The sequence below is a fragment of the Schistocerca gregaria genome, chromosome 1 (genome assembly GCF_023897955.1).
Source record: "Schistocerca gregaria isolate iqSchGreg1 chromosome 1, iqSchGreg1.2, whole genome shotgun sequence".
NCBI classification, from domain to species: Eukaryota; Metazoa; Arthropoda; class Insecta; order Orthoptera; family Acrididae; genus Schistocerca; species Schistocerca gregaria.
The window spans coordinates 114,263,554-114,283,187 of record NC_064920.1 but is presented as its reverse complement, the minus strand read 5'-3'; the positions used below and the strand labels follow the sequence as shown (position 1 = coordinate 114,283,187).

Below are 19,634 nucleotides of genomic sequence, written 5' to 3'. Positions count from 1 at the left end.
CGATCGACCTTTTTTTCTTTGCTAACAACACATCACCTGCAGCACCTCTCCTGGGCTCACGACCATATCAATTGGACACTTGTAGGCTGAAAAACCATGGACTGGTCAGAAACCCCAAGTGCTAATGCCAGGTTTCAAGTGTGGTGCAGACTCCATGAAGCCATGGACCCAGGTTGCCCAGTATGCACTGTGCAAGCTGGTGGTCATTTCATAATGGTGTGGGCTGTCATTATATGGAACTGACTGGGTCCTCTGGTCCAGCTGAACTGATAAATGATTGGATGGTTGTGTTCAGCTACTTGGAGACCATTTGCAGTTATTCGTGCACTTCATGTTCCCAAACCATGATGGTATTGTTATGGATGACATTGCATTACACTGGTTATTAACATTCTAGACCATTCAAGTGAATGATTTGGCCACCCAGATTGCCCAATATGAATCCCTTCGAACATTTTGGGACGTAATCAAGAGCTCAGTTGGTGTACAGAATCCTGTACCAGCCACACTTCTACAATTATGGACAGTTATAGAGGCAGCATGGCTCAATATTTCTGCAAGGGACTTACAAAAACTTGTTATGTCCATGCAACGCCGACTTGTGGCACTATGCTGGGCAAAAGGAGGTCCAGCATGATATTAGGTGGTGTCCCACAATCTTTGGCACCTCGGTGTAATCGCATCAGCATGAGTGTATTAACAAACACAAGTACTAGTGCTGACACTAGGAAGCTCTGTTTGTATAGCAGAATTGGCTTTCTGCACTGGCCATTTGGGAAGAGAAGCAAAAGGGCACAGCTAATGTGGGCAGCTGCACGGCCTTGTATTTCTTTTTGGCTTCACCATAGGGATGCACCTTATTGTTTTGATCTCTTGGCTTTTCCATTCTTCGAGAAAGACAACAGTCCACACTCCTGTCAAAGTGATCCACAGAGCAGTTGACACACTTCGGAGGAGATGAAAAACCAACTTCTTCACAGGTGGCCTTAGCACATTTGCCTACAAGTGGCTTCTCCCTTACAGCTGAGAGCACCATGGCCAAAGTTCTGGCATTTAAAACAGCACAGTGGATTGGGAAAATAAGGACACATGCTTAGGCGAAGGAACCTGCCTTGACATGCACTGGAAGGTTGGTGCTGTTAAAAGTAAGTATAAAAAGAGTCTGATTTGACAAAATCACCTCCCACCCTTTCCACAATGTTTCGCAAGCCAACAACGCCTTCATTGGCCCACTCAGCTTTCAGCTCCCCTTTGGAAATCTTGACCAGATCTTTGAAACTCTCAACTTTTGTTCTAGTTCAAGGTATTGGGCAGTTTAGTTTTGACTGCACATTCCCCAAGGCCATTTCACAAGCGCTTGACAGATCTTGAAGTTCCAGCAATGCCCTCTAAACCTTTTTGAATATAAAACAGTGAACACTGCCAATGCTGCCCTCTTTCCATTTAAGTATTACAACGCATTATGACAACCAGTATGCATTCTGTCACTATTAACTGAGTCTGGAGGACTGACTACCCAAGCTCTCCTGTTAGACTGGGTATCGGTATCTACCAGTGGCCCATCCATTCTGCTGGGAAGAAGAGAAAATTTTTGTGAGTTCCATCACAGTCTCACTAGACGTATACTAGGTAAGCCTTATACAAGTAAGGGGCGGTAGGTTCCCCAGAAGTTGCCCACTAATGACTGTTTCACCTCAACAGCCATGCATATGTTCAGTGGGTAGCACACCTTGAGATTTAGTGGTTTTTATACAGTTTTTTATCATCATCGCGATCTGGTTGGTCAAACAAAGGTCCCCGTTCCCTGTGACACACAGCATTCCACTATCACACCACACAGTAGTTGCTGAAGAGCTTATGGTGACAGAGGACTGGTGGTGCTTACCAGTCATGAGCTCACGAACCCTGGAGTTGACCAGCCCTTAAGCAGCAAATGAATGCTAAGCCCTTGCAGGCACAACTCAGGTGCTTAATTTTTTGTTAGAAGGCACTATGCAAATTTTACTGTTTGTTAGCAAGTCCTATTTTCCATAAATGTGATGTAATTAATGTAATTCTAGGTTTCATTTTGTGCCAAAGGAACCATTAATTTGAACAGCATTTAGTACTGGTATTCACTTCTATGGAAGCTTTATTGATTACCCGAAAATTCTGTGACATGTAGAGGAGATATAGACAGTTAACTGGCAATTTCTAGAGCGCAAAAGAGATGCCTGAATGATTAAATGTCTGTAGTATGACTTACATGGGACTTTATTACAGCCAACATGTAACAGACTTTATTGGTGACTAAAAACCCGACTTACATTAAAGTAAAATAAAATAAATTCTCACATGTCATAAAGTAGCAGCTTAAGTATATCCAGTTCATTAGGGCCTTAAAGATATGTCCACTGCAAAGTTGAAAGAAAAGTATAGATTGAGTTTGTTTCTATTGTAGAAATTTATTAGTCACACACTTAAAATTAAAATAAGAATTGTAAGGCAAGGAAAAATATTATTAACTCCCCTAAAAAGTTAGTTCAAAGATAGTAATTTGAAATAATAAGAAAAATAGTGCATATTTTATTTACTGGAACATTCAAGGAAAAGCATAAATACGAACGTTGTAGATGAACAGATACGCCTGACTTTGCAGGTAAAGAGATCTCTGCCCTTTTGATAGAAATTGAGGATAATAAAAAATGGATGGTGAAGGGCAAAAAATCAATAGCAACCACTCTGTGTGTAAATCATAATGTAAATACAGAGCAAACATGACATGGTCACCTACAGATGGATACACTTTAGAATATTATGAGGAGAAAGTTGTTTGTTTTCAGTCCTTACATTCGATATTGGAAAGTGAATGCGGTACCGTATGTAAGCTTGCCATCTTGTTATGTAAATTTCTGACTAATCTTTCCCCACATTTCAGTCCCCCCGCACATATGGTGCAAAATGTATTTTTGTTTTTATTCTAATGTCAACATAATCAGAAAACATTTCACAATGAAACTGATTTCCACCATAATCCGATCACCTTCAGGCACTAACTGCACCAGTCACACACAGTGACATCAGGGGCACACAATGTCCTGTCTTAATGTATGTTAATGCATTTCATGAACCAGGTGACATTGTATGTGACAGGTGCAGTTAGTGGCTGAAGCTGACCACTTTGTGATTGAAACCATTTATGTTGGAGAAGGTGTTTGTTTAACTACTAACACAAGTTCCCAAAATACATCGTTCTATGAGGGTTGGAACTTAAATAGTGGCAACTATTTATTCACAACCGATACAAAAGAGTTACACATTTGCACCTGTTACTGTCCTTCAAAGTAGTCACCAGCACTGTGTAGAGCCCGTTGACAGTTATGTGGAAGGCACAGTATACCGTTAGCAGAGCCTGTTCAGTTGATGGTGCAAATGGAGCAGTCTACTGCCTGTCAGATCTCTGGAACAGTTCTAAAGCTAATGCCATGGAGTGATTCCTTCATCTTTGGAATCAAATCAAAGTCACAAGGACTTAAGTCTGGGGAGTATGGTGGATGGTACAGTGCTTCCCAGTCCCATCGACTGAACAGAGCAGCCACACCTTGCACTGTATGCGCCCGCGCATTGTCGTGCAAAATGATGAGTGAGTTGTGCAGAAAGTGTCGCCGCTTCTTTCAAAAGCTGGCTGCAGGTGATGTTCCAGAAACAACCAGTATTACTGTGCACTGACAGTCTGCCAGGGTCCGTTGTTCCTGTTTTGAAAACATAGTGACACCGTTACATTAGACTGCTCGCTCACGCGTGACTGTGTTTCCCTCAATTGTGTGCACGGCAGTGACGTGGGACAGTTAAGGTAGGTATGTCAACAACATGTGCTATCAGCAGCAACATTAGATTCCATTGCATTGTGTACCTACAGCAGTGTTGCCACTATTTAAGCTCCAACCTACGTACATTTCCTCACAGTAACCAGTAGTGCTGCTCCAGTGACACAGGAGCACTTATTAAAATCCTTCTGCTCATACTACAAGTTCACATTATAAGATACTTAAAATGTTAGCACCCTAAAATAACCAATATTTTGGTTGTGCTGTAATGGCCTTTCTCAAGACCCTGAGCACGACTGTTTCCCACATCGCTGAAACTTCACTTATTTTAGTGTTAAACATTTCAAGTATTTTATAGCGTGATGCAGGAAAGCACCCAGAAAGAACTTCATAAGATGAAGACCGGACACAGAAGACATTGTTTATATAGAAGCACTGAACAAAAACATATGGTCGAAATTTCTCCGTGGTACAACAAAAGCCATTCATTCCAATGAAACAGCCCAATGGAAAAATGATTCTTCTCTTTTACTAAATATATTATATAGAGTCTATACCGTTTAACAAATGGGGTGGGGGAGGGGGATGAGGTGGGGCAATTCTGTCAACTTACTTGTAAGATCACAAAACTTGTGCTTGCTTATTCATGATACATTTTCTAAGTTTTACAACGGGGTGGCAGACTCATCACCTGTCTGTGCTTGCCAGGTGAAAGGGCACTGCTTCTCCAAGCGAAAATTTCCACTCCAGAAAACAGTCTTGAAACATAAACCAGAACTAAAGATAATAAGTTATTTAAAAATACAAGATAGCTAACTTTAAAGACAAGTGGAGAAAAAATAAGATTGATGCTACATAGTATGATCAGCTCATGTGACAGGAAGCTGGAGCATCTTATTGAAATCTCTAAATGATATAATAAAAACAAAATTTGTCTATCTCAGTTTAAGGATCTGTGGCATTTTGCTAAAAATGAAAAAGTAAGATGATAAAAAAAATTGAGGAAAGAGAAAAATATTGTGGACAAAAGTAGAAGCACTTCTGAACTCTGAGTCCATAAGGATAAAGGAGCATCTTTTAAGTATGTAGGTTGCTATATTATGAACTAGTAAAAAAAAAAGTGTCTGTGAGAGGGGGAGACGGGGGGAGGGGGACAAAATTTCACACCCTTGTGTTCAAGAAGTGTTTTCTATATCAATAATTAACAAACAATTACTCTACAGGTCCTTAAAAACTAAACCACAAAAAAATCTTTATTAAAAAATTAAATTTATTGCAAAACTTCCGTGATATTTACATTCATTTACAAAACTGTCAGACTCTGAAACATAACAGACATGCAACATGGCTGGGACGGCAACATATTAGAAAGCTGTACACAAGCAGAAGCACAAATATTCAGAACTTCTTGCATGTTAGGATCTTAATTTTGCAAGCTGCTCTTCAATTTCCTCATCCGTAGGCAATGTTGATTTTGAGCTCTCCCCAACTTTTCCACGGATTGCTGATGGGGCTTGTGCCATTTTTCCAGATATTTCAATGCCAATCTCATCCAAAACCTTATTCACAACCTGTTCACTTTCTTCTTCATCTCCAGATTCATCCAACATGTCATCCAAGGTATCATTAACTAGAAAAATAAAAAAATTAGAAAATGTTGCACATGTAGCCTATATATGTCATCAAGGCAGCCTTTAATTTACAAAATAAAACTATACATAAAACACAAGGGTTTTATATGTTTGTTTCCAGAAAAGGCACCCTAAACTTGGTAAAATGGTAAAACACTCTGGTTTAATTAATTTCTACATGGCAGAGCTGGACAAAATATAGGAGCACCTTACTTCCAGAACTTGCTTTCCAACTTCCCTGTAACACACTGACAGTCTTCCCCCTCCCCTTCCATCTCCCCTCCCCCCCCCCCCCCCCCCCCCCACCACCACCTATTTCCCCCTTCAATCTGCCTTGGCAGATTGACTTAAACAAGGTCCTGTTCGTAACAAGATGACAACTAAGGTGTAACCCAAAGGGAAATAACATCTTTAATTTCAAAAGTTGACAAAGACCACAAAAGAGTTAATAAACACCCCTCTAATACTTGCATTTAAGGATGTTTTAAGCATATGACAGAGTTGCAGTTGGTCAGCACCACATGGTTTCTTAATGTTTCTAAACCGCTGCACCAATGGAGTTTGCAAATCCTGCAAGAAATGTTGTCTTATATTCCTGTTTTTATTACATATATGAAGACCACCCTGTAACCCTGAAATAATGGGAGAGTCTCTGTGGAATCATTGCTAAATTTACCAGAACCTCATTTAAAAAAAAGTCATCTTTGACCAACTATGCTATCAACACACCAACTATCCATTAGCACTGGATAAACAATGCCACACCAACAGCCTTACCACAGTGGTAACACCAGTTCCTGTCAGATAACAAAAGTTAAGCGCTGTTGGGCCGGTCTGCCAAGTGCTGCTGGCAAGCATGATGTACTCAACCCTTGTGAGGCAAACTGAGAAGTTACTTGACTGAAAAGTTGTGGCTCTGGTCTCATAAACTGACATACGGCTGGGAGAGCAATGTGCTGACCACTTGCCCTCCATATCCACATCCAGTGACACCTGTGGACTAATGACGACACAGCAGCCTTCATGGCCTGTTTGGGTGGACTTTAGTTTAGTTTAGTTTTAAACAATGCCACGGTTATGACGTCATGGAACTGGAACCCCTGCAGTTACGGGAAGGTTTTGGGTCGTGATGTACACATTCTTAATGGTTTCAAATATATTAGAGACACAGAGGGAATTTCAAATATATTACACACACAGAGGGAAGACAAAGCCTTTCAGTGGGAAAATAAATACCACATCACAATGCACAAATTGTTGAAATGAAACATACTACTGTTTCTTTTATCACCAACCACTAAACATTGGCATTACCCAGCATCAGCATGATGGGAGCACTGAAGGATGTGATTACAGTTAGTCTGAAGTAGAACAACAAGTAACAAGATTTTTCTTCAGCAATTAATTGATCATAATACAATCTCACAAAGCAGAAAGTATTTAAAGAAGATAGAGGCCAATGATGTGTAGCACATACTACTGAACACTATTTGGTAACAGCAGTTTAAGCAAACCACTAATGTTCAAATGTAGTTAACCTGTATCCTCCATTATGTATTCCAAACACTGTTGGGACACATGGAACAAAATGCAAACAATTTCAAAAACTTTCATTTTCAATGCTTAAAAACACTTTCCACTTTCTTTTCCCTTACATCTCTCATTAGCTCTCTAGAAGTATTTTCCCACTGGCTATGCAAAACTGGTGTGTTTCTAACATGTGTACATGTTACTCTTTAATATTGCCTTGCAGTACGCAGTTTTGTATTCATATTGCTTCCTTCATTTACCACTGCTGACCAGAAAAAGAACACCAGAAAAGTGAAAGGATAATTCTTAAATTCTGAGCAACGTCCTCCATCTTAAATGCTCAGCTGAACTGAAACATTTAAAAAAATGCTGTTCTTGAAATATGCAAGTTAACATTTATACTTACTCATTTCTTCAGTCATTTCCATCTTCATAGATGCTTGGCCAAAGGCCTTCATATCCGCAGCCACCTGTTCTGGTTTCATTAACTGGTTGGCAGCACCCATGGTTTTTGCTGTTTTACTCATCGCATCTGCAATAGCAACGTTTGCTCCCATAGCTTTGTTCTGTATACCAATGCTCTGTATCTGTAAAGACCACAAATATTTGTTGATTACACAATTCTTCATTAGAGAATGACAGTCAAGTTGTTTGTCACATATATTAATTACAGTAGTCCTGAAAATAATTTTATGCTACTGATACGAGAAAACTAACATTTCCCTATATAAGACAGCAAATTAATTTCTTTTTTCGGGTTGCACACTTTTTGGTGAAGTTTTTCTAAAGTTAAAATACTTCCCTGTTCATATTTCCAGCAAGGATTACTCAAGGACATATCATTAAAAATTGCCTTTCTATGGGGGAGTTGGACCCCTTAATTGTGATACTAAGCTATGGAAACCTAAAAGAAGTTAAATACAGTGAAGTGTGGTAGTAGGAATATTAAGTGGTGTCACTGCCAGACACCACACTTGCTAGGTGGTAGCCTTTAAATTGGCCGCAGTCTGTTAGTATACGTCAGACCAGCGAGTCGCCACCATCAGTGATTGCAGACCGAGCGCCGCCACATGGCAGGTCTAGTCTAGAGAGACTCCCTAGCACTCATCTAGTTGTACAGCCGACTTTGCTAGCGATGGTTCACTGTCTACGTATGCTCTCATTTGCAGAGATGACAGTTTAGCATAGCCTTCAGCTATGTCATTTGCTATGACCTAGCAAGACGCCATATTAAGTTACTACAAGTATTATCTTCAAGAATGTATTCTGAACAGATAATATTGTGAATCCTGTACCGTCAAGAGTGACGTTTATCATTAATGGATTAAAGTTAAGTATCAAACTAATTACGCCCACTCTCTGAATTCCCATTCCTTGTCATGTTCCAGACGTCACGTCAGTATAGTTCTTCCCTCCTCACACCAGCCTGTGTGAGCTAAAACGTGTGCATTTTGGCCTCCACTTTTAACACGGTATTGGCTCTTGTGCTAACACAAAGTATTGTGATTTCTAGTCAGGTGAGCGAAGTTTCATCAACACAAAATCAAATAGGGGCAATCCAAGAGATGTAGGTGAATTACTACTGGCAGCACAGTGAGGATGTTTCATAACCTTACACCTTACTTTACAGATGAAAAATGAGGAAAAGGTGGAGGACAATATGGCGATGATTATGATGATGATTAAAAAATTATTCAATATGTTAAGGCTGACAAAAATTTTACCTTGAAGAGGAAGTGGTATTTGATAGGGACAAAAGGCAAGAAAAGAAAGTGCAAGAGACTGTGGAATGGTGGAAAGGGGTGAGGGAGGGATCAGTTTAGTAGATTTTCAAAGAGAGCATAAGTTAATTTATGTTAGCATGTGGTTTAAGAATTATGAAAGAAGGCTGTATACATGGAGACCTGGAGATACCAGAAGGCTTCAGACAGAATATATAACACAAAACCAGATGTTTCAAAAGCCAGATGGGAATGCAGACTTTCACCTTTATTTGTTATGATATGCAGACTAAAGATGAAGAAATTTCAAGAAGATTGGAACTTAAAAAGATAGAACTTGGAGAAGCTGAAACAACTGGAATGGCAGAAGGAAGATCACATTTTAATGCACCATCAACAGCATGTCATTACAGGCGGAGCATAAGCTCGGATTATGAAAGGATAGGGAAGGAAATCTTCCCCTCTTCAAAGGAGCCATCTTGACATTTGCCTGGAATAATTTAGGAAAATCACAGAAAATCTAAATCCTCATGGCTGGATGGGTATTTGAACCAAAAATACTTTGTTATTCACATTTCAGCAAGCTGTGTGGTAGGGGCCAGCCAGTATTTAATCTCAGTTCTTTCTGAAGTACCAAATGATAGGTGTGCTCCATATTCTGCAAGTATGTGCAGCATCTTCTGTAGTGTGACTAGCTGCATGCTGGTAACATTGTTCCCTGCCATTGCATTCTGTTAGACACAAAATGATTTTAATCGGAATATAGATGCTAAAAGTAGAGGATGAATTTGTTATTTGGGAGGAATAATAATTGATAATGGCGAAAATAAAGAGAATAGAAATTGCAGAGTGGAAGGAGCAAGAAATTTTTTTCTGAAAACAGAAATATATTGACATAAAAAATAAACAGATGTGTTAGAAAGTATGTTTTACATTATTTGTGAATGAAATCTGGGCGATAAGTAGTACATACGAGAAGAGAATAGAAGCTTCTGAAATGTGGTGTCATAGAAATATTCTGCAGCTTGGATTGGCAAATCTAATACCTAATGAAATGATAAATCAAGGCGAGAACAAACTTGACAAAAAGAAGGCATACATTGATAAAACTTAGGCCAGGCATTAAAAAATTAGTTAATTTTGAAATAGCTGGAGGTATGGGAAGTAAAACTTTGAGAGAAATCAAGGCATGAACACAGCAAGCAAGTTCAAAGAGATGTTTGCTGCAGTAGTTATGCTGATATTAAGATAATTACACAGGATAAACAAGCCAAGAAAGCTCCATCGAACTAGTCTTCAGACTAAAGACAACGATGTAGCCTCTTTTTTAATTCTTAGAAATACTGCACTTAAAAGATTCTATATATTCAGTTCCCAACATATTTTTTAGGAACTCAACAGACATTTCTGTGATAGTATACGAATTTAATTATCATTTAGGAAAAATTAGCATAACAGCACATACCTTACTATTTGCTGCGTATGTCCTAGTTTTCTGCTTTCGTAGCTGAATCAACTGTTTCGCCAGCAACTTACATCCCTCATTGTTTCCTTCTCTGGCCATTTTTTTAATTTCCATTTCCTGTGGCAAAAAGTCTTTATTAAGAACATAGCTTCAAGTGCTTGCTGCCATATTTGTCACAACACAAGCTCTTCCAAGCCCATAAATTGATGGTTGTGAGTTACAACCTCTCTCTCTCTCTCTCTCTCTCTCTCTCTCTAAGGTAATTTATTTCAATCTAAGTAAATGTTTTTGTTGTTTTTTGGGGAAGGAGACCAGACAGAGAGGTCATCAGTCTCATCGGATTAGGGAAGGACAGGGAAGAAAGTTGGCCGTGCCCTTTCAAAGAAACCATCCCGGCATTTGCCTGGAGCGATTTAGGGAAATCACAGAAAACCTAAATCAGAATGGCCGGACGCGGGATTGAACCGTTGTCCTCCCGAATGCGAGTCCAGTGTGAATCTAAGTAAATGGGACGCACTGTTACTTTATGGTAGAATGTAATATAGACCTTAGGGGATGACAGGATGCTATCCACTTCATTTCACTATTTGTTATGTCACACTTATTCTTTGTATAAGCAATGGCATCATGCTTGATTCTGAGGTGCATATTTGCACAATAAATTTTCAGCTTGTTAACATATGTATACTTACATGATCTGATATTACATTAAGGCATAGAAATGCAGGTTGAAATCAATGTGGGGCAGAGATAAGTTAAGACATATGTATATCAAAAAGTGACTAGTCAGCCGTACTTGCATATGAGCAACAAATCTACTCATGTGACTGGTAACATTAGTTGACTATATTATGATCAGGGAATGGCACAGTCCAACAAGAACACTATATTTAACACATTTCCATTTTATAGTTTAAAATCTTATCTTTTAAGCATCTAAATGTCAGACTGCAAATTTGTTGTATGTGCTTCTATTAGCATATTACATTTTTCTTAATACCTTGTGTTATGGCTTTGCAAATGCTTGAAAGTGATACAGAAACTGTAACTGCAATAGTATAATAAAATAGTTGAAGCTAATAGTGAACACATCATCATTTAACAAATTTATAAAGTATGTAATGAAATAAATTCTGGCATTGGCCACAACTGGGCATTGAAATTAATTCAAAGGCTAAAAGTTAAAATTTGTGCCATACTGGGGCTCAAAACAGCATATCCACTTTAGAGTCATTCCATGTCAAATCAACACACCTCTTTTACCTCACCCTCTAAGATTTTGCTGAAAGTTGGTATACTTATAGTGGGCACTGAGACAAAGAAAAATACCTAATTTCAATTTTTTATCTCAAACCATTCCTGAAATATGGCTATGTAAACTTTTCAAAAACCAGCCAAAAATGTGTGAACGGACTTTTTTTAAATTGTCGTAGGAGCTGCCCTAATTGAGCTACAGAACTGGGAAAGGTATCATTTTGCATGCTCTTTCCAGGGATATACAACAAAACATAGCTTCTAATTAATAACCTTTTTCAAAATACTAATCAATATTTTGATTTAATTTTTTTACAAAAAGTGCATAATTGGACATTTTCAAAATATTTCCATAACTACTTCATACTATTGTAAATCTCACAGCAAAATATAAATGTGGGATGATGATGGGTTCATTGTTAAAAAAAATTATTCCATACTCTTGTTTTTGACTAACAGCCATAGTTTGACCAAATTGACCTTTAAGAAACAGGAATTTCTTTAAAATATACTGAAATGTAGGCAAAAAAAATATTAGAAATATCAAAACATCACCTTATTAAACCAAAACTAATCAGCATATTTTATAATTAAGTTGATTGCTTATTTTAATTTCATACAACTTCACTAACAGCATATTAACCGATATAACAAAAACAAGAAATTGAGCATTTAACTACAAACTGAAATAAAGTAGGAATAAGTACAAGTATTTACATAATAGTTCTGGTCCATGATGTTTGAAATGGAACTATTAAACAAATTAAATACGTAATGCTTGTTTTTGAGTAACAGGTATCTGTACATAGCTAAATTTAACTCAATAGGTACTAACAATAATTTTGAAACAACTTTCTATAAAATATACATTAACACTAACCTGAGACAAAAATTAAGTTTTGAGTTGAAAGCAGTTTCCCAATAAATTGTCTTGGAACTTCACATATTACATTTTAATAAAGCCGACTGGGTCTGGTTTACATCACTTTCATTAAGAATGTATGTTCTTCCTGTCGGAGTAAATGGATTCACTTTTGTGAGAACATCCACAACTGACACCCACAGGACATCTGCATGTGCAGGATAAGAGAATGACTTAGCTGGTCAACGTGGATGAAAGGAAGTTATTTTCACTTCATCAAGTTCTTCTTTTTTTTTTTTCTAAAATGTACCCAAGCCACCAGTTTCTGCCATATACAGTGGTGACATATCCTGATACATCTTGTAACTTCAGTTTGTCTGGTGATGTAGTTACTTCCCTCTGCCAACTCTGCATATCACCTGAGAAGTATTTGACTATTAATTTTGAAGTAGCGTTGCGAATGAAAGCGTGAAATTGCTGCGTTCCTTTGATTGTCAATGCGTCTTCAAGTCAGCTTTTTAAGAATATTTCTGAAGCAGTGTAGTCTTCTTGAGTGGAATATTCAAAATCAACATTTGTGATATTATATACTGCCCACTCAAATAGATCTCGTGCAGTTTGGATCTGATTTTGGTATGGCTTTTGCAAACTTGCAGGAGCTGCCAGTCTCTTTACTGAACTCCCTACTCCATCACAAGGCCCATTCCCATGTGCTGTGGCTGAAAAGTGCCAGTCAGCTTTTATGTTGAAGTCTTCCTCCTGAAGGCAAAGGTTCAGGAAGTTTTTCTTATTTTTATACTGAGTGGCAGAACCGTCAGAATAATAGTATAGCTTTTTTGGAATCTTTTGGAATTTGTTAGATATGAAACTAGCTTCTTTTGAAATGTGTAAACCGCAGTTGTATTGTGCTCCAGGCAATCAGAAACAATGACAAAGTTCATATGCTCAATTTTGTCTTCCTGTTTGTAATATATAACAAAAGGATGAATGGTAATCTATATGAAGACAGTAACTGTTCTCGAAAGAACAGATACTGTTGATGAGTGTGCAGCTTTTCCCTGGAATAAATGATGACTTACTGAAACCCTCAGCCGCCGACAGGTGTTGTTGATATACCTCGATGTGGCCAGCTGAAAATGTGTGCCCTGACCGGGACTCGAACCCGGAATCTCCTGCTTACGTGGCAGGCGCTCTATCCTTCTGAGCCACCGAGGACATAGATGAATAGCGTGACTGCAGGGACTTATCCTTTGCACGCTTCCCATGAGACTCACATTCCCAACAGTCCACAACTCTGCCTACGTAATGTAATCTGTTGTCTTGTCCAGTGGAAACTCGGAGCTTCATCCTGTAGAACTATACTATAATTTTCTGAAAAATCACATATGACAACAAATTCAGATTCCATAAGGTTTTTTCTTGTGGAGTTAAGGAATGTTCATTGTTGCTTGGCAATGAAGTCATACCGAATCAAAGTCGACATCTTACTACAAAATAAATCTATGAATTCTTCAGAAGTTTTCTAAACAATTTCCAGATTACATTGGTCAACTGACATCCACTGTCGGAACTAACTTGTTGAATTAAGTTTTCATGAAAAGATTCTTGAAATTTTATGTATGACAGTTTCTCGTGGGCAGTATTCATAGTTTCCCATGTGATGATGGGTTGCAAAGCATTTTTGCAGTGCACTGCTGATAATTGTTTAAGCTGCTGTTTGTTACTGTATTTAGTTTGGCATTTTCTATCGTTAATTTTATGTTTTGTTGAGTTGTGCACACGCAGACAGTGTGTGTGTGCCACTCTGGCCAGCTAATACACAATGTTTTGGTCTCAACTCAGCAAATTTAAAGAAACCTATTTTTACGTTAGGAAACTTGTCTTTAATATGTTTGTAAGCTTCTTTAAGGTTACACAAAATAAGTCTTTTTGATATTTTTGTTTAATTTCCACTTGTTTCTGTAATTGTCACACAATATTTGATACCTGGCATTGCCCTGCTAACTTCATAATTTTCATAAAATGAATGTACAGTTTTGACAGTTTCTGTCGGTAAACACTTCCCTGGTTTTGGGTTTGAACCTTCCATGAATCCTCGCTCTTTCAAAAATTTTTTGGACTGCCGAACAATGTTATTAGGAGCATTAAATCCCCTCATTATTTTCCTGACACTCCACTTTTCAGGTAAACTTGGAAGAATCATTAGTTTTCTTTCCTCTACTTGTAGAATTTTTAAAGTTTCTTTTAAGATTTTCAAGAACGGATTCATCAGTATTAGTATCTGACAGAGAAGTTTCAGGAGCAACAAAAAGGTTACGTGTCATTGATGAGATTTTCTTCACTTTTGATTTGGCGTAACACCTATATGTTAGTTTTCTCTTGTCAATTGGGGACTCCCCTAGTTCTTGAAGTGTTGTGTTAAATGTTTTAACACCTACTGAAGTTGGAGTGAAGTCAGGGTCTTGGTCTCGGATGATCATCTCTGATCCAGAAGATTCTTCTTCAACACTTTCATCACTGATGGGCTCTGGTGTATTTTTCAATTTGGTTATATCTTTCCTACATTTATCACAAATCTTGGCACCACTTGGTATCTGAGGAAATAATTTGGGCATCCATGTTGTGACATTTCTCAGTTTTTTCTATCTCTAATAAAATGATTTGACTTCAATGAATTACAACACTGCACTCTTACAGCACTGCACTTTTTACTTGGTTCCATATTTATACAAAAACCACTTATAAACTGTCCTTCAATGAATAGATTTACTTGAAAATGAACTATTAATTATAATAATAGATACAGACTGGTCAACACAGAGATAACAACTGATTTGCACTAAAACCACAGTGCACAATAATGCTGTAGGCACGCAAAGCCTTAGAAGACTACATCACCTCAACAATGGCTCCAGTCTCTGAATTAATGTACACACATCAAGCCCTATGTATACAGTCTCTACTGATGTACTACCTCAAAGGTCAGTTTGGTCAAACTAGGGCCGTTAGTGAAAAGCAAGAGTCCGGAATAATTTTTTTTTAAACAATAAACCCATCATCATCCCACATTTATATTTTGTCAAGTGATTTACAACAGTATAAAGTAGTTATGGAAATATTTTGAAAATTTTCAATTATGTACTTCTTGTAAAAAAATTAATCAAAATATTAATTACCATTTTGAAAAAGTTATTAATTAGAAGCTATCTTTTTTGTCTATCACTGGAAAGAACATGAAAAATGCTGCAAATTGACACCTTTTCCAGTTCTCTAGCTCAATAAGGGCAGCTCCTACGGCAATTTAATAAAAATTCTGTTCACACATTTTTGGCCAGTTTTTGAAAAGTTTACATGACCATATTTCAGGAATGGTTTCAGGTAAAAAATTGAAATTTGGTATTTTTCTTAGTTTCAGCACCCACTATAAGTATACCAACTTTCAGCAAAATCTAAGAGGGGGAGGTAAAATTTTTATTTAAAGTGTGTTGATTTGACATGGAATGACTCTTTATGCAAGCAGTCACCTTAACTGCTTCGGCCACCATAGCACACTTTCCGTCCAACCCTACTACGGTGGACAGCGGGTGCTACGTAAGAAGTGTCCTACACGTTGGGAATTCGGATCGGGTAGAAACCGAGTGGTTACGCAACCACTTGCGTTAAGTGGGAAATTCGTGTTCAAGTCCCAGTCTGGCAAAAATTTTCACTTGTTGCTACTGAATTAATTTCAATGCCCAATCACACCGATGTTAGAAAATATTTCCTTTCATCATGCGCATGGATAGTTGCGGAACCAAGTAAGTGTCCAAAAGAGCAGACACCACACATATATAAATTTATATGAGCTTTGACTCAGCACTACAAGAAATTAATTACGAAAAGATGACTTGCAGAGCACAAATGTAGAGGCAGCTGTAGCTATAGCTGGACAATAAGTTATCAGCTGCAAATATGGAGATTCTCCATCTGTCGGCATCTCGCAATTTTCCCACATGCTGTCACACCAAAATAGGTGAACAGTTTTATGTTCCGATGCCAGTGATGACCTTTGCCTACTAGAGCTTGATCTAACGTCTCATTCTACTTTTACTTTGAATTTCGTATTCGACTGTCGTTCTTGTCATAGAATGGAATATTAATAACCTACTAGTTTATTTGAATCAAGAGATAGAATTAATCATTTCTGAACATGCTCTGAGTAACCGGAAATCACCCATTGGAATTTTTTGTTATCTCTCAAAGGCTTTTGATTGTGTAAATCTCGGAATACTTCTAGATACGCTCAAATACTGTGGTATGAATGGGACAGCTCTCAAATGGATTAAATTATACCTAACTGGATGAGTGCAGAAATTTGAAATAAGCAGTTCACATTATATGCAAACAACTGGTGGTTTCTCAAAATGGGGAACAATCAAGAATGGGGTGCCGCAAGGTTCGGTCCTGGGTCCTCTACTGTTCTTAATATGCGTTAATGACTTGCCATTCTACAATCACAAAGATGCAAAGCTGGTACTTTTAGCCAATGATACAAGTATAGCTATCACACCCAACAGACAAAAATTAACTGATAAAATTGTATACAATGTTTTTCAGAAAATCATTAAGTGGTTTTCAGCAAATGGGCTCTCATTAAACTTTAACGAAACATGGTATATACAGCTCCACACACTAAATGGAATGACACCATTAATATAGACTTCAATCAGAAATTGGTAGCTAAGGTAGAATATTCAAAATTTCTAAGGGTATGCATTGATGAGGGGTTAAAATGGAAAAAGAAAAACCACTGAAGATCTGCTGAAACATTTGAGTTCAGCTAGTTATGCTATTAGGGTCATTGCAAATTTTGGTGATATACACCTCAGTAAATTAGCTTACCACGCCTATTTTCATTCTATGCTTTCATATGGCGGCATATTCTGGCGTAACTCCTCATTCAGTAGAAGTGTGTTCATCGCACAACAGCATGTAATCAGAATAATTGCTGGTGCTCATCCAAGATCATCCTGCAGACACTTATTTAAAGAGCTAAGGATCTTCACTGTAACCTCACAAAATTTGTTATTAACAATCCGAACAAATTCAAATATAGTAACAGTGTATATGGCTACAACACTAGGAGAAAGGATGATCTTCACTACTAAAGGTTAAATCTAACTTTGGCTCAGAAGGGGGTAAATTATGCTGCCACTAAAGTCTTTGGTCACTTACCTAATAGCACCAGAAGTCTGACAGGTAGCCATATAGCATTTAAAAGAAAATTAAAAGAATTTCTGAATGGCAACTTTTTCTACTCATTAGATTAATTTTTGGATATAATAAGTGGGTAATTTCTCCATCCCCACAAAAAAATAAATTAAGTGTCATATAATATCTTCTTTTATAGACAGCTTTTATTAACCTGACACATTCCACATCATTACGAAGTGTCGTATTCATGATCTATGGAACAAGTACTAATCTAATCTAAGCATTATTTAGGTTAACTTGGATTGTGTATTCTGGATTCAGAGAATGAAATTCTCCTGCATGCAGCAATTCATTATTATGAGATAATGGTATTGTACTCACTTTTCAACGTAATTACTTCTTAACAGTTTTTTCTGCTGACAATAATCAATTTCAGCTGAACTGCGGTGCACACAATCACAATACACAGACTAAAACTATGGTGTAGATGATGCCTCCTACTTTAGTGTTCAGAGCAGAGCATGTATTCTACTGCATAGGTATTCAACAAACCTCCACCTAACAAAGTAAAAAATTGGAAATACCAACCAATTCAAATGAAAGACATTTGCCAGAAGTCAATCTTTCTAAAATTTATCTGACTATCAAGATTCAAGTATTGATAAGTTCTAGGAACTACAAGGATGTAGCAGATTTCATTGTAAAGCTGGATGAAAAGCGAAAGAGGAATATTTGACACTACTCATTGGCTTTGATCAAGGATGTAGGAACAAAGTTGTAAACAACATAGTGACTGTAACAAAATATCAGTGGCAATTTTGTCCAAATAGGCTAAGCTACAGTATGAGTTTGCTTTTATTTCATACTTTATGAGACCATGATATTTATACCAAGAAATAGAACAAAGTGCACCAACTGTTAAATAAGGATGGATGAAAGGGTCATTCCTAGTACTTAGCTGAAGTGATTTTGGTAATTCATAGAAAACCTAAATCAGAGGGGTCAGATTAACATTTCCTCTAGAATACAAGGCAAATGTCTTAAACAGTACTCCTCGTAGTGCCTTCCAGTATTCAGAGCACACTAGTTAATATGATAGATGAGGTCTAGCGCAAAACTGTACAAATATCACTCACAATGTGAGTTTCATGCTGAAATTTTTTCTTGCAGCCAATTGTAACTCAACTGTAAATAACTACTGGCGCAGCAGATAAAACAATAACACTAACATGTATAGACACTCACAAGCTTCTTCTCTTCTCTTTCAAGTTGTCTTCTTTCTCTCTCAACATCTCGACCGACTTTTCTAAGTGCCCTGTCATTCTCGCGTTGTTGCTCTGTGAAAAAAGACAAACACCATGCTTGTGACACATCAAACCACCAGATATCATCAATTCTGCCGCTGTCCAGTTAAGCAGAAATACTACACAAAATATTTACTTTATTGGCAAGATTTTAAATTTTATTTTCATAGCCAGTGATCTTTCCCGATCAGCACTAGGCGATCGAAGCATTGAATCCAACGTTAAGTGTTTGATCTTACAGACCTTTGACAGTTGGTTTACTTCCAAAAAAATTAAACATTTTTATTGACCGACGTGACTTGTTATGCGTTAAATGTTAATCATGTGCACTTTATTCGGCTCGTCACCTGTCACTGAATCATTGTGTTTATTTCCATTAGGCCAGAGATACTTAAAATAGTCGACGAACTCGTAAGTCGCTACAAATGAAAGATAAAACAGCCAAGCGGCCCAGATTACTACATCCTACAAAAAACGAGGTCCCGCACGAGTAACATAAAAGCCAAAAGATAAGAATATAAAAACTCTTTATTGTTGCTACTTATAACTTCTGTTCGTTCTGATCACAGAAACTTCTATTACCTAATCTACTGACATGTCCACAGTTATAACAAAGAATATTTCTTTTAGCACATTTATAACGCAGCACATTTCTTTATTGTAACTTTTAACGTTTCTACATGCTATCAATGTCTTCAATAAAACTGATATACTGCTAGAATATTATTATGATACTCAGGAGTTTTATAACTCAATATATTGTGATATTAGATGTACTTTACGTTTCAATAGATCTGAAGTGAGGAAATCCTCTGAGATGAGGAACATGTCAGAAAACAGGAATACACAATACATATTTACAAAATAA

At 37.5% G+C, this 19,634-nt stretch overlaps 1 protein-coding gene across 1 annotated transcript; it reads right to left on the bottom strand.

The window, feature by feature from the left end:
* Nucleotides 1-5,055: 5,055 nt before the first annotated feature.
* Nucleotides 5,056-19,170, bottom strand: LOC126334732 (charged multivesicular body protein 2b). Its single transcript, XM_049997275.1, has 5 exons — nt 19,010-19,170; nt 18,708-18,799; nt 10,154-10,270; nt 7,374-7,554; nt 5,056-5,436 (listed from the first exon to the last, which is right to left on the bottom strand). The coding sequence occupies exons 1-5, from the start codon at nt 19,044-19,046 to the stop codon at nt 5,222-5,224; spliced, it is 642 nt and encodes a 213-aa protein (XP_049853232.1). The 5' UTR covers nt 19,047-19,170; the 3' UTR covers nt 5,056-5,221.
* Nucleotides 19,171-19,634: the final 464 nt, after the last annotated feature.

Bases quoted from the DNA above. Each gene is read 5' to 3' on its own strand.
- LOC126334732 (XM_049997275.1), bottom strand. From the start codon at position 19,046: ATGTTTAATTTTTTTGGAAGTAAACCAACTGTCAAAG. The intron at 18,800-19,009 runs GTCTGTAAGATC...CTTTTTTCACAG, and splicing joins AAGTAAACCAACTGTCAAAG to AGCAACAACGCGAGAATGAC. The intron at 5,437-7,373 runs GTAAGTATAAAT...TTATTTTTCTAG, and splicing joins GGAAATGACTGAAGAAATGA to TTAATGATACCTTGGATGAC.